We start from the raw sequence: 15,711 nt of genomic DNA, 5'->3' as shown, positions 1-15,711 counted from the left end.
ACCATAGAAATGACACCTAAATGAATACATTGACCATCGCATGAGGAGATAAAAATCAATCACTACAGCCACGTGTTTAAAAAAAAAAAGTAATCACATTTATTTATATCCATACATGATCACCATATATTATGTCTTACCACTGACTTTGATTTTTCACATCACATGTTCTCATGCATCGCCTGATGCCCACTGATATACAGCTCTCTAGTCGTTGGGTACATCCAACACACCATAAAGGAAAGACATTTGTGCTACAGTATGTAGGCATGGCTTGGCCAGTCCTGGCTCCTTGGTTGTTGTCTCTGTCTCTCTGTCGGCCCCAGAAATCACAGTTGAAAGAGAGTCTTTGAATTCAATTTCTAAAACTTAGTCCAGGTTCCTGTGTGTTCTAGTGCCGGTCCAAGCTGTGGCCTGCGGGCCGCATCCAGGCAGCCCTCCCCCACCTCTAACCAATGGTGACGCCGAAGCCACACTGGAACTTGTTCTTGCGGTGGTTGAGAAAAGCCCCGAGGGCGAGCGTGAGGGGCAGCGGGAGCAGCTTCTTCTCCAGCGTTGCCCCAACCACCCAATTACTGTCAACTGTACCTGCGGGTGGGAGAGGTGGAACAATGGAGGACCATACCAATATACTGAGCATATCACACCATACTCATGTGCCTATGGACGTGTTTATAGTCGGACTGGCAGAGTAGTTTGTGTCATGCCAACATGAAACTGACGTAGAAGGACGAGTCACAAGTTAGACTCGTATCTGCTTGATAGGAATGTTTCTTTATGAAAATCCGTGCAGTTTCTGCTCTGCTTCTGTCTTGTTCCTGGTGATTTTACTTGTGCTCTTTAAACATCTCAAACAATTTGTTCTGTGCAAGATAAGCACACTCTTATTTTTTATTTCAGCTATTTAGAGGCATACATATGTAGATTTTTACATACATGGGGTACCAATTATTGCCTCCGAAGGTCAAAACAAACCTACTCTCATCAACAGGCGCAAAATGAATATCATTGAACAGTTTTGCTAGTTTCTATATTAACCACTCAATATAAAACTACAAGCTTTTTTAAAAATTGCGATAATTAAGCATTCTGTGTTTTTTTTTTTTAAATGTCTAATTAATTTATATCAATATTGAGATCCTGTATTTAGAATAAAACAAAAATGCATGAATTACTTTAACTATTAATAATTGTATTAGGGGTTTGGGCAACAGACAATGTCAAAATAAAAGCAAATCAATTGAATTGCATGCAACATATTTCCTCATTGACCTCCTATTGGACAGTTGCATGTTTCCCGGGGCTGACTCACAAAGAATAAAGAATAAATGTACCTTTAAAAAGCAGGTTAGCTTTTGGGACGTCCAGCTGATAACCAAAGGATGCTGAAGTGTCCTGCATCCTCGTGCTGGCTTCAAATTCCACTCCTATCTGCAACTGTGAGAGATGTTCAGGGATAAGTCAAACAATTCCATTCAATTCACATGTACGCCAAAGATATTTCAGTTAATGAACATCTTTAGATTTTTCAGTGTATTTTGTTGGAAACAGCCAAAATAAATACGTGAAAACTAATCTCGAAATGCCTTTCTCTGGTCAAGAAAGATATTGTGTTAGTACAAGCCGTTTAAGGACTACTTCCCTCCCTAAATGTCAGATCTCATTTACATAAAATTTTGCAATACACATCAGCAGGACTTCAAAAAGCTCCAGCAACTCTGCAAATTTCAGAAAACTAGTCATAACAACACCTCCATCAGGGAGAGGGATATAGAGACCCACATAACCTTTGGCATCTTAATAAAAACATGTTCCAGTAAATTACATGTTATTAAAAGTTTTATTAAAAGTTGTTAATCTTCCTATTATTATTGCACACATGTTTTATTTTGCAATCTTTCCAAATACAGGAACCCATCTCTTAATATCTAGAGTATAGAAACAATAAGAGACTATTTGTTTGAGTATAAGTGGGCCTCAGAGTCTTACCTGATCATTTGCTTTGTGATAATACGTAGCATGAGCTCCAGCTTCTCCCAAAGTCAGTGTAGCAACAAAGTTGTCACCTGAGGGGGAAAGAAGATCGATGATACAGATCCCTTACAAGACATTCTCGATACTTTACAAACAAATATTAAAATCTGGACCCAACAAAGCAAGACATTGAAATTCATGGAAGAATAAAGCAGCCTGGGAGGTTTTTACCTGTGTAGCGGCCTAAGAGGGAGGTGACGGTTCCTTCTTCTCCCGGTCTCCTGTGATACACCATCTCTCCACCCAGAGCCAGCGCCGGTGTGATGGACTGCAGATAGTGGGCCACCACAATGCCTGAAGAAACCACACAGGACGCATGTTTGTTTTATCCACATTGTCAGTGAGAATATTATTCCCACTTTGTTTAGCAATCCTTCCTTCTGTCTTTTTGGCAGGTCTTTCATCACTACTGAGTCCACTTTTGCATGACTCATTAAAATATTAAGCTGCACTGGTGCCATGAAGGCAGACAATGAGCTGATTGTCATGTCATCTAAAAAAAAAAAAAGAAAGCATTGAAGCATCGGAAAGAAACTTCACAAAAATGTTACGTTTTCTGAAAGCAGATAAAACCTGTACTTAATCTCCACAAATAGAAAAATGCAATTGTTTGATACTTTCTAATGGATTGTTTGAGAATGCAGGCTGTACTCGTGTGGGTGATGCTCATCTTTGTGCTGCAGGCGTCCACTTGTGGTGAAGTTTAGATTCAGAATTTAAGTATTATAACATGCCAATGTCCTGTCAAAGCAGATATACAAACCTACTACGTCAAATATTTCTTTAATTTACAGCTACAGACCTCACAACATGAACAGAACACAAAAATGCGGTAATTCTTCTCTCCATTTTTCAACTACAACTTTGAAACTGTGGCAGTTATTTAATATCACTGTGTGAATGTGTGACACACTGGAGGTCCTGGAGGCCGTCATGACAAGTTTATCTTGGTTTGAGCTGCATTAATCTGCTTTCTGATACACGAGTTGACCATAAATGGTTTCAGTTTAGGTTATAAGGAATATGCAGTATCCAAAAATTCCCTCATAAAGGAAAAAGATCCTCCTGCCTTAATGACACTGAAGTTGTGTGGCTCTATATGAATCTATAGTTGATAATATTTTGTAGATTTCCTTCACTGCTGGGAATTATTTTGATGTGAAATATTTGTGGAACACAATTTTACATTTTTGCAGTTTAACACCTCCCACACAGTATGTACATGAAATATCTCCACTGCACTGCTGCGACTCTATCCGTGGACATTTTATTTAAATAAATATACATAATAAAAGTGACTTTAGTATTTGTTTACCAAGTTATAGCACAACAACCCATCCCACATGTAATTCCACTACACTTTGCAGACTTTCAATAACATCTCAAGACCAAAGAGATTTGCTGAGTAAATTTATAATAAACCATAAAAATCTGTGAAGTTGCGACTTCATTCATTCTCTAAATTTTCTTGTAATGACTCAACTATCAAATCCGACAATGGATTGACCGTTTAGTTAAAACACCTGAACGACTAAGAAAAAGTTTCTCAAAACCATTGGCAATCGAAAACATTGACAATTATGGATTTCGGTTGAAATAATCCAGGAAACTCTCTGCTCCTATAGCACAATGAGAACTCCATGTAAGCTTGACATAATGAGTGTGATAATAATAATAAATCATACCAGATCCAACAAGTACGTCTGGATTACCAAGCGTCACAGCAGAGGTGAAGTCTTTACCACGGTACTCCATGTCACACTGCCAATTCACAAACTTGTGCTGCTGAGTCTACAACCGACAAACAAAAAAAAAAAAAGGACAAGCAATTAATACTGCAATGACATGATCAAACTGTAGACTATCTAAATGGAACCTCTTTTTTAACATGACTTGATACCTGGATGGCGATTTTGGATCGCACAGCAGACGTGAGCTGGTGAATGATCTGGGCGTTCAGACTGCCCGTGTTGTCCATATCGCCAACCATGACTGGGAAGGACTAGAAGGAACAGAGCAGACGGTTTGTACACGATGTGGATGACTGCATAATGACAAAACAGCTTTTGTGCACTTACAAAATGCATCATTATGAGTATTGTAAAACATGCAGGATGAATTTACAAATCTATCAAAATGAGAGCATCTTACAATATATGCAGAAATACAACATGCAGTATATTATAAGGGGAAAAGATTTTGGTCCAAACTTGTGTTTTTATTGAAGCGGGGAGAAACTGATTACCTCTGCTGGTCCAGTTTGTTTGCTGCCGACATAGGTGGAACCGAATCGGTACCCAGAATCAGCCAGAGTGCTGAGGGTTACAGTATGGCTGACTTGGAAGTGATTACTTAGACCCTTGTTGACCACTAACCGCACCCCTTCCATCTGCATTGGGAACACCTCTGAAACAGAAGAGGGACAATGGATGTTAACATAACCCGACATCTATATTGCATGATGATTCCGACTTCTACAAAGAACCAAAAAAGGTGCCATGTGATTTACCGACCTTTACATTTGCGGTGACACTCCTCATATGTCCCTGGGTTTTGAAGCGAGGATTCCGTTTCTGCCATCTCTTGGTCCGATCCAGACGTTGAAGGGACGGAAGACACTGGAGGCATTGAGAACCCTGGAGGGACAGACATCATCCCTGGGACCCCTCCAGCTGCAGCCGGGGCCGGACTGGGAGAGGCGGCAGCCAACACACTGCCCATACTCTACCGGCTGTATTGGGCTGTGTGAGAAAATGAATCAATGAGTCAGCGATACAGTTCGTTTAAGATAATTACATCTGCTGTATATATCAAAACTACACAGTGGCGCGAGACTCTCCACATTATTCTGACTTTAAACATGCATGAAGTGCATAATTTCTTCTTCTTAATTTGTGGTTGATAGGGATTTTCCAATTAGGGATCATTAAATGTATAATTAATAATCACATTAGTGTTACAGCTATGTGAACAGCAAATTTACAGTGAAAGCTATATAGTTGAAAAAAATCATAATTCAAAACGCACACTGGTGAAATGGGGGTACTCTGATTGGCAAGTCTTTGTAAATTCCTCATAAATCCACCAGATGTGTAGCAGAGTACAGATAGTTCAGCTCCAGTCAGTCGGTGCTCTGTCATACTCTGCTGGTAGCAACAGAACTGCAGGTACATTCAGCCAGGGCCCAGTTCTGTCAGGCTCTGGACATTTAACACTATATCTGCATAACACAGTAACGGCGAGATCAATTGACTACGAGGAGTAACCTTCAATGTGGGTATGAGACTTGAAGAAAAGCCACGAACGCTCGGCGATAGCGGCTTTTAACCCTGGAAGGCTAACGCACGCTAGCATGATGGTTAGCTAACTGGCTAGGTAGCCATGTGCATTGGACCACGAGATCTCTTCTCTGGGTTGTAACAAACACGGCGCTATCACACACGGCTGGCGGTAAAACTGGACTAACAGCCACCCCATCCCCAAAAAGTCTCCATGCGTTTGTACGGTTTGAGTACTCACGTTGAGGGTGTAGGTCTGTCGGTAGTTCAACGCCGGCAAAGTTCGCGACAGAATCCGTGACCGTAGTGGACAAGCTGCCGCCCATTTCTCATTACTCATTCGTGGATTGGTTAACACGCACACCACTTTAAAGCCGATTGGTTGGAATTACGGAAGACACCGCCTTTTTTTGATGACGCTGGTGGCGCTCATTGGCTTCTCATTCGTTTAATTCAGGATCGTACTGAATGACATTCCAAGGGTACGCCTGAGGGGCCGTGGAGAAAACGCTTACAAAAACACAAATAAGATTAAAAAGTTAACGACAGTAAATATTAAAAGTGTTTAAAAGTACCGAGAAAGTTTTACTTTTTAATAAGCTGCTTCAGTGTATTATCAGGCATAATGTGGCCTAAAGGTGGCGCAGGTTGCCACTAACACAGTGAATCCCCAAACAGATGGCTACTACTATATAACTAAATATATTTTTTAATCATATTATCATCTTTTAAAACGCATTTGCATACCTGGCTTATTTTCAAAATGAGTCTCAGTTAAAAATGTTGAAAATGCTAAAACTGCTCAAATTTGTTGGTCAAAATGGATAATATGGCTAACATAACTGGGGGGAAAAACTGAGTCTAAAACAACCAAACTCGCTGAATCAGTTAAGATCGGCTAAAACGTCTAAAACTGCTAAAAGAAAAATGGCTACAAAAACTAACAGTATATGCCATATGTTTGCACAGCTAAAGTTAGTGGAATAATCTTGCAGAATATTGTATCTGAACATGAATTTGGCAGACAACTAATGTACTTTTCCTCATTTTACCTTAGTGAAGAAGGTTACTTTGCCCACGTCAATGTTTTGATTGCAATATGTGAACTAAGTGGCTGCAGGCCAAAGACAATGACCCACAAATCTTCCCCAGCAGTGGCACAGACTAAAAGGGAAGCAGATAGAGAGCCAACCAACAAAAGCCAAAATCAATAGGAAAAGAAAGCAAGTAATCCACTCCTATATTCCTAACACGTGAGTCATATTATGCAATACACATTACGATTAATGTTTGTTAACCTGATAGTGGGAATTTTCCCATAGACCATTTTGATTGATTGTTTTTTTTTTTTTAATTGATGCGATTGCCCTATCCACGCAATCTCGGTGAGCAGTACCTTTTCAGTTGTGGGGGAATCTGCGGCTCTCGTTTTTCCTGTTGGGCTGGTCAAAAGGCTCCGAGGCCAATCTCCTCCAACTCCTTTTCAGTAGGAAACCCCTGGTCAACCATGAGACAATCTCCCTTATGCAGGAAGACATGATCTAGCAGTTCATCAAACCAAGAACGTTGCTTTTTCTCCCTGCACAATTTTTTTTTTTTCGGACAAGGATCCAATGAACAGAGCTTGGCTCTTCAATCTTCCGTGCTGTCGTCGTAGTAGGGAAGTCACATGTGTATTTATCTGGTCTCATTTGAAAGACTTTGACATCTGTGTCTTTACAGCATGTACACCAAAAACAGTCAATGACTTGAATTTTTTGCATTCAGGTATCTCGACTTGGAGTTCAATAGTATTGGTTGGTTTGCATTCAGGGGCAGGACTGAACCAAAGACACTTTTGATAACTTCATAAAATAGGCTTGTAAAAATCAGAATAGCCTATAAAACAAAGTGAAAAATACACAAACGTGCTGCCCCCCCCCTCTCGTTCACATACAGTACTTAAGAAAATATTACGCTTTAATTCAAAACTCTCTTTTGACCCATTTAAAACGTACCAAAGAATAATGTGATCCTTGAGACTTGAGAATGAGAGACAGGGGTTGACAGTTGGACTTATTTATTCAAGCCACTGGCATTGACAGAATTATTGCTTCCTCTGGTAACTCTAGACATGCTCGACAAGCCATAGAGGTATGATTCTGAATGAACGAGGAACGCTGGCTCCAGACTTGCAGAAATAAGAATTCACATGACATAAACTTGGCACAGTTCACTACAGAGGTCAAGTAAAAGGAGGTTCATTACAAAGGGGTCATTTAGATTTAAAGAGTTCACACACATACAGGTCTTCTGGAACTTGGCAGGTGAAGAAACAAAAGGTTGAAGGTTTCACAGTATGGATGCAATGAATTTCAGACAGGATTTGTTCTGGAATTTAAGTCTGTAACATTTGGTATAAAGAGGAATTCTATTGAGTCATATCTTTCGACGCGTAACCGATCGCCATCACCCCAAAATATCATTTTTTTCAGGTTCTACTGGAGTGCAACCACACATTTAACACTGAAACCTTGAATTGAGTATAGAAGTGAAGCTGAAAGGTCTGAAGTGAGACCAAGGCACTTTATAGAGAAAAAGGCACAGACTGCATCAAGCTGACATACAAAGTGGCCCACCTCCAACAGGTTCATGAAAATACTGCTCACAGTCATGTTCTTTTACTGGTGAACCCACAGATCTGAGAAACACCGCCCATGGCTTTAAAGGAATCACATTCTCTGAAGAGTTTGACCGCCGACAAACTGCAGAGCCACGCTGCCATGGTTTACTGCACGAAGAACTTAAGGATAAATTCTGACATTTCACAGTGTTACAGAAACACAGCAACTCTCTTGTTCAGCCTCCACAGGAATCCTTTTTTGGTTTATGAAGCTCTTTGTGTTTCTTCCTCTACTCTTCACTTTGGTTAAATGTCATTGCCCTATAAAAAAAAAATGCTGAATATCCAAGTGTCTGCCATTGAGATGATTAAGATGTCTGAATACTTAGTTGGAATGACGACTAAAGCCACATGACTCACTATATTGTTTGTAAAACAAATTGCTTGTAGAAGGAAGTGGTGAGTTTGCAAGTACCTCATAAATTACATTAAAAAAAAAAAGTTGAACTGGCAGCAATTTTTAAATTTTATAAACATGCAAGTAACCGAAGTGTGCAGATAATACAATGGTAGCTAAACAAACCTGCACGGGAGGGCTGAAATACAAGTCTTCCAAAGCTGAATTTTGACTTCATCATCCAAAAAAGAAGTGACATCATCACCCAAACACTTGAATCCATCAACAAATGGGGGAGTGGCAGCAGTCAAAACTTACTGGCAGGAGTAGTTAAAACAAAAAAACTTTACCTGCCAAGTAATATGGAAATACCCAAACATGCTTGTTACATGTCACATCCTGGTCACACTTCACCATTTATAGCTTCATGACTTTGACCTCATCCAGTGCACGCAGTGTTTTAGTCAAATAAAATAGAAAACTGAAGCTTTTCTGGATTGCTGGCAAATGTGTAGATTTATACATCTCAAATCAACACAAGTCGGTTTGAGGACCGTTTTCAGCAACGTGTTTGAATCCACGACAGAGTAATGAGAGCTTTCTGGCAGTAAAGGACTTGATCAAGTATCAACATATACGAGTGCAGATTTATTCTAAAGGTGCAGTTTTCCTGTAAACCAAATGCTTCCAAAGAGCATTTCAGTGGGATGTACCATAAACAATATAGGTCCTAGCAAGCATAAATGCCCAAATCCTATTCTGTTGCAGTAAAGCACCAAAAAGCTCAACATGTCAAGAGAGAGGTTTTTTTTTTTTTTTTACAATCCCAAATTACACCAAACAGTGGCCATTTGTAAAATGATGCCTTTAAATTGACCCGAGTGGAGAAAAATCCAGTTTACTACCTTTAAGCTCAGTCAGAAATTGAGATTGTTGTGATGCAAACTAATGAGAACATTTCAAAGGAATCATCTTGTTGCGAAAACGGGCAGGAAAAAAAAAAACTTTAATTGGGAGTCTTATGTGACATAAATCCAATATCGTATGACAAACGCCAGGCGCCATGTTTCTCCTGCAAAACAAAGCAAAAGTTGAGATTTCAATTAGATTTTGATTGTGAGAGTGTGCATGAAGAATGTGTGCGTGCAGGGCAGAGCGCAGACAGTGTGTGCTGATCAGCGTCTAAATCCATGAGCGTTAAACACGCCCCCCCCACCTTTAAATCCTGTTAAACTCAAGTTAATCTTCACCGAAGAGGACACCAGGTTACGAGTGTTTGCTCGACTTCAAGAATGCCCACATGCTTAGTACTAGAAATACTTATCGTTTCAGAGATAATTGTTCCAGTCTGATTCTGCTTTTGCAATTAATCACTATTTATAGCTATGAAATGAACGATTTTGTTTTTTGAAAAACAGTCTTCAAACGGTTAACCAGAGGTTAATGTTTCCCCTCCATATCGCACAGAAACACCGTCTCACCACAAGCAGCTGTTGCAACACGGACTGTGTCGACAAGCCGTTACATGACACCAAACAGGAGTTTCACTAGTTTCATTTCTGTGCCATTAAAAGAACTGACCCGCCATTCAAACTGCTCCCAGTGCCTTGAGTTTTGCGCCGCCTTCGTCCTCCTCCTCGTCCTCCTGGTCCACCGAGTGAAACTCGGCCACGTAGAGACTCTTGTCAATGCTGCTGGGAATGGGCTTAATGTCCGTCACCAGCTGATCCTCGATGGTCTTCAGGTTGTAGCGATCATCCGACGTTATGAGATTGATGGCCAGACCCAGGTGACCAAAACGTCCTGTGAAAGACGCCGACGTTCATTTGTTAGGAGACGGTAGGAGCGCTAACCCATCGTGAGCGAGGCAGACCCCCCCGATAGCATTATAATGCTAAGTTACCTGATCTGCCGATGCGATGCAGGTACGTCTCGGCATTTTTGGGGAAGTCGAAGTTTATGACGACATTCACGGCCTGGATATCGATTCCCCTCGTGAAAAGATCTGAAGAAATACAGATGCATTAATCAACTCAAAGAACATCACGTGTTGGTGTCGGTATCATTTGTATCGTCGCTCACCTGTGCAGACCAGGTTCCTGCACAGCCCGTTCCGGAAGTCGTGGAACACACGGTTTCTGTACTCCTGCATCATCTTTGCGTGGATGTAAAAGCACGAGTAGCCCAGTTGAGTGATTTTCTTCGCCAAAAGCTCAACTCTCTGGGTGGAGTTGCAAAAAATGATGGACTGGTTGATCTGAAGCTGTAAAACAAAAGATTTTTTTTTAGATTACTTAAAGGTGAATGTAAAGGGGAAAAAAAACAAAAAACATAGTTGTTTTTGTTTGTCTGCCAAGTGAGAAACTGTGGCACCTTTCAGTTTCAGTTTGTTCTTCAGATAGAAGTGTAACACACTCACCCTGGAGAAGAGTGTGTTCAGACAGTGGACCTTCTGTCTTTCAGTCACGTAGGCATAGTACTGAGTGATGCCCTTCAATGTCAGTTCTTCCATCAGGTTGATTTCGTAAGGCTTCTTCAGGTGCTTGGCCTGGACGAGACATTTCAACTTCCCCCGTTAACAACAGAAAACTGCTTCCCCCAACTTAAAAGCGAATATATTTGTCTCACCATGAATTTCTGCACACTGATGGGGAAGGTAGCCGAGTAAAGCAGGATCTGGCGATCCCTCGGCAAGAAGCTGATAATATCTTCAATGAGGACCACAAAGTCCTGGGACAGCAACTTATCTGCCTAAAGTCAAAAACAGAAAAAAAGCATCAAAGGGACTAAACCACGAACCACCAGAATGTATGTTAAGATTTATAGCCAGAACTTACTTCATCCATCACCATTATTTGGGTCCTATCCACTTTTGCCACGCCCTTCTTGATCAGATCCAGTATCCTGCCTGGTGTTGCAATCACCACATGCACTGAAGGAGACAATTTGTACATTATAATAAGTTCATCTTCTTTGGCTCTGCTGTTCCACTAAACCTATCTTGATAAACATCACGACTTGAGTGCTTGTCACCCCGAGAAAAACTGTGTGGTGGATAATTTCTTTGTACGCCTTTTTTTTTTTTTTTTTTAAATGGAGACAAAACATGTTTCATCATGTTCGTGTACAAATGTAACACCATTTAAAAAGGGAACACAATCATGCTCGCTAATGGCATGCCATTACAAAGTAATAATACAGCAATTACAAATTTAGTTTTGCGTCGTTCACAATCTTAAAAGAAAAGCAGAAAAACACATGAATGTTACAAAATTAAAGATTAAAAAATACGTCCAAAATCTTTGGTAACATCAGACGTACCGATTTCATCAAGGCGCATGATATCATCCCTCAGGTTGGTTCCACCAGTGGTAGCCATGACTTTAACGCCTCCCAAGTGCTTGCTGAGCTGAATGCTGATTTGGCTCATCTGCAGCGCCAGCTCTCTTGTCGGTACCATTACGATGGCTGGAACGAAACAGAGTGAGGGCACATGAAGAAAATCAAATGATGCAATGACCAGCAACCTATATAGCCTTTGGACTCCAAGTGGAAAACCCACCCTGAATATGATCCTTTTTCAGGTCTATCCTCTCCAGGAGAGGGATGAGGTAGGCTCCACTTTTCCCTGTACCGTTCTTGGCTCGAGCCAAAATATCTCGACCCGATAGCGCAATCGGGATGCTTTCCTCCTTTTGTCACACACAGAAATCCAATTGAGACAAATTGCATGGCTTATAAGACATAATAGTTGTAAATAAAGCTAAACGACATTATGCAATGGAACATCTTAAATATCTTTAAAATGCACCACATGGTTACAATTTATAATCACTTATAAATGTGTGACAGTCACAATAATACATGGACACATTGAGAATTCAATACCAACTAAAACATTGCTTGTATTGTAAATGAGCCAGGACAACTTTGGAAAATGGTCCCAAATTATTGAATGGACTGGCTGCTTTGGTAATTTCCATGTTGTGGTGTTATGAAACTTATTGATGAGGTTGAATAGAGCCAGAATTGTCAGGCTTCATTTGAGAAGTTTTGGGGCTTTTTTTTGTAATGCATGGCTCATTTACTGGCCAAAATTAGTCAGAACAGGTTTGTTGAGAGGGTCAATTAAAAGAAAAAAAAAACTTTGGCTCATTTGAAACATTTTATCATCACTTCTAAGCACCTAAGTTTATGGTTGCGTCATGTACCTGGATGGGGGAAGGCTTCTCCCATCCCATCTCGAAGATCCCCATTAAAAGTTCTCTCTTTAGGCAGTAGTCTTCAAATTCATTTCCCTTAGTTGATGTCACATCCTGAAAACACAGCAGAACGAGAACACTGTGTAATAAACTACTTGTTTATTAGTGCATCATATTACCATTACATCTACAGAAGCAACGAGTCACTTACCGAAGTTCTCATTCTGTGGTCTTTTGGAGGAAGCTCCAGGCACTTCTTCCAGTCATCACCAAACCTAATTTTAAAAAAAACACACAAAAAAAACTTGCATTATTAGAGCACACTGCCAATTTGAATTTGAGCCAGATGCATTATTCGAGCAACATTTGTCAGACCAAGTCAAAGAAGATGTATGTTTTTTGTCTGTTAAAGGGCTCACAACAAAAGCAGAAATGACGACAATGTAAAAATATTTAAGGTATGACTAAAAATAGAAGTAAACTTAAATTGTAAACTCTAGAATTTGAAGCAGGTAATCACTTCAGATTGACAAAAAAAAAGATCTGAACTGTGTCAAGGACACAGTTCAGTAAGCTATTGGTGAGCTTACTGTCAAGCATCACCTTTAAACGGAAAATCATTTAATTATATCCAAAGATTGAGGATCGATACACTCGGGAACCAAGCAATATTTAAGTATCTGTATTTTCTAAAACACTTTCTTCTTTACAAGTGTAGGACTGTTGATATTTTACCAAAGGGATATCAACAAATCCTCAGACTGTGGATTTGGGAGAGTTCTTTAATTTCATCTAGTTAAACTGAAGACAAAACAGAAACAATAGAGGGAACAGAGTCGATCCAACTCAATGAAAAATACAATATATGATCCAGAATTTTTTTGTTGGTTCAGCGTGGCGAGTGAAACTTTGGTGAAGATGGTCACGTCTATTGAACAAGGCTAAATAAAATTAATCCTAAAGGGAAATGTGTAGTGTATGATATGCATGAAACATTTTTTGGAAAGCTTCTATTTTTCCACTGTAAATGTTAATGAAATTAAGTATGCATCACAAATTTCTAACTAAACTGTCTTCACATTAACAGTAACCTAGTAATCTATTAACAGCAAGTGTGAAATTTGCACTTTGTCAAGCTAATAAAGGTTAGACTTTTTATGTGTGAAGATGCTTTATGAGACACAAATGCTGAAAAACTGCAAATTAATCACTGAGAAAATGCTCAATCAAAACAACAAATGGGACTCGTATCTTACTTGATGCCACCACTGCTCTGAGGAATGGTGGTCCGGCTTGGTGCTGCAATGGGCTGCTGGACCATTGAAAAGAGTCCAGACTGTTGTCCAGCTGACTTTGTCTGACCTCTGAGCTGCCCATTTGCTGGTTTATTCATCCCCATCATTAATGCTGGGTTCGCAGTTCTTGCAGTAGCCATGACTTCAAGACCTGAATTAGCAATTGCTCACAGTATGCAATGAGTAATTTCTGTATTATGCCTAATGCACTTGTGTAAAAGGAAAAAAAAATATCCTAAAAGCTGCTCTCTTTCCTTTTTCAAAGCACTGTGTATACAATCTGAGATTTAGACTTCTTGAAAAGAAGAAGTCTGCTTATGAATTCTGTCTATGTACAAGACCACTCTCCAAAAAAAGGAGAAATTAAGCTTGTTATAAATAACAACGATGCAACCAACACAATACCACCTTGCTCTCCATTCAAATTGTTTTTCTCAATGCGCTCTTATCAGTATTGACCTCAACTTTATTCGAGTATCTGGTCTCTTTAAGTTACGTTAATACTTTAAGAAAGGCTGATGGCAAAATGTATATGCTTGGTCACATAACAGGTTATTTTTACAGTTAGTTTGTTTCTTTGACATCAAGTTTCAATAAGGTTTGAACTAAATACTAGTTCAAAAAGCCCTCAGGCAGTCTTTACTGGTCCAAGCAGTCACTTTTACGCGGTTGCTAGCTTTTCCCAGTTTTATGTTGTTTTTTTTCCTGCAAAAAGTTGATATGACAGTCAGCAAAGTGCCTTAGTTTTGGCCCAACAAGAAAGAATCCACATAGCCTGCAAAACACAAAACAAAGCACACAATTAAAAGGGCCAGAGATCATTTTTGAAAAAACACTCATGCTTACTTAAAGCGCAACAATTACAATCCTGAAGACGATAAACGTAACAAACATGTGAGCAACAATCGCCAGAATACATTTAAAGATCAAGTGAAAACGTCGAACTATAAGGAATGATATCAATTTTCATTACCGTGCAATGTGCAAGATGTATAATAGCACAATGAGGTGATTTTGTTAGTGTGGCATTGTGAAGGCTAACTGGAGCTAACGTGATAATAGACGCAGGCTAAAAGTCAAACTGGATATTTCTAAAACAGCAACGCGAGTTCAATGCAAGTCGGTCCCCCTCGACTTGCTTAGGCTGTTAAACTAAGCCCGAAGCAAGAAAACACGACAAAACACTGAATTTCGCCGTGGATTTATCACAAACAATCCATCGTAGTAAAGTTAGCCTGACGAACTTTCTTAGCTCGACCGCCACAGGCAGCCTTCAAACTTTCCCATAACAGCGTGGCTTTCCATTTACAGCAAAAACGCAAACACTTGGCTCATGATGCCGTGAAAATAAAGTCTCGTCCGATTGTATTTCGAAAGGAACAACGTGTCCAAAGAAACCGCGTACCGTCGTTGACACCTGTTGCTCCAAAGCTTTTATTCAACCTCACTCACGATTGTTCGCGTCCGCTGTTAGCATCATAGCTTAGCACCAAACTGCTACTGGTGATCGATACGCCCGAGGAATAACTTTTTTAAATTTTCAGACACAAGAAATTGACTTTTCTCTGCTACGTCGACGCAAATACTTACTTGTTATGTCGCTATTAAACCTTTCATCGGCGGTTCAGCCAAACTTTGTTTTATAGATGTTTCGGGAAATCCACACAGTTGTCAGTCTTTTGTCTCTTCTTTCAGATTATTGACAATTCAACATGGCCGCGCGCTCGTTTTTGGGTTGCCCGTTTGCTCCAAAGGACCTCCAACTAACCAATCACAGTTAACCTTTCAGAGGCTAAACCACCACTGGCCAATCACGGTGTTGGTTTTAGAATCTAAATCTAGTTGACCAATCACTACGTTGCTTTCTCGGTGTACCTGCATCTGACCAATCACATCTCTGCTT

General features: G+C 40.0%; 2 protein-coding genes across 2 annotated transcripts; both read right to left on the bottom strand.

The window, feature by feature from the left end:
* Window positions 1–125: 125 nt before the first annotated feature.
* On the bottom strand, window positions 126–5,632 carry tomm40 (translocase of outer mitochondrial membrane 40 homolog (yeast)). The gene is made up of 9 exons (XM_080501252.1): window positions 5,554–5,632; window positions 4,548–4,775; window positions 4,280–4,440; window positions 3,935–4,036; window positions 3,720–3,825; window positions 2,206–2,328; window positions 1,990–2,066; window positions 1,335–1,437; window positions 126–588 (listed from the first exon to the last, which is right to left on the bottom strand). Exons 2-9 carry the CDS (start codon window positions 4,753–4,755, stop codon window positions 449–451), a joined length of 1,020 nt encoding a protein of 339 aa, XP_080357378.1. The 5' UTR covers window positions 4,756–4,775; window positions 5,554–5,632; the 3' UTR covers window positions 126–448.
* A 1,766-nt stretch (window positions 5,633–7,398) lies between these two features.
* On the bottom strand, window positions 7,399–15,520 carry ddx61 (DEAD (Asp-Glu-Ala-Asp) box helicase 61). Its single transcript, XM_080501516.1, has 13 exons — window positions 15,399–15,520; window positions 13,770–14,583; window positions 12,725–12,788; window positions 12,523–12,627; window positions 11,874–12,003; window positions 11,633–11,779; window positions 11,149–11,243; window positions 10,940–11,062; window positions 10,731–10,859; window positions 10,394–10,574; window positions 10,215–10,316; window positions 9,893–10,114; window positions 7,399–9,383 (listed from the first exon to the last, which is right to left on the bottom strand). The coding sequence occupies exons 2-12, from the start codon at window positions 13,946–13,948 to the stop codon at window positions 9,900–9,902; spliced, it is 1,470 nt and encodes a 489-aa protein (XP_080357642.1). The 5' UTR covers window positions 13,949–14,583; window positions 15,399–15,520; the 3' UTR covers window positions 7,399–9,383; window positions 9,893–9,899.
* Window positions 15,521–15,711: the final 191 nt, after the last annotated feature.

Source organism: Blennius ocellaris (genome assembly GCF_963422515.1).
Source record: "Blennius ocellaris genome assembly, chromosome: 8".
Lineage (NCBI taxonomy): Eukaryota > Metazoa > Chordata > Actinopteri > Blenniiformes > Blenniidae > Blennius > Blennius ocellaris.
This window is presented reverse-complemented; position numbering and strand designations above follow the sequence as displayed.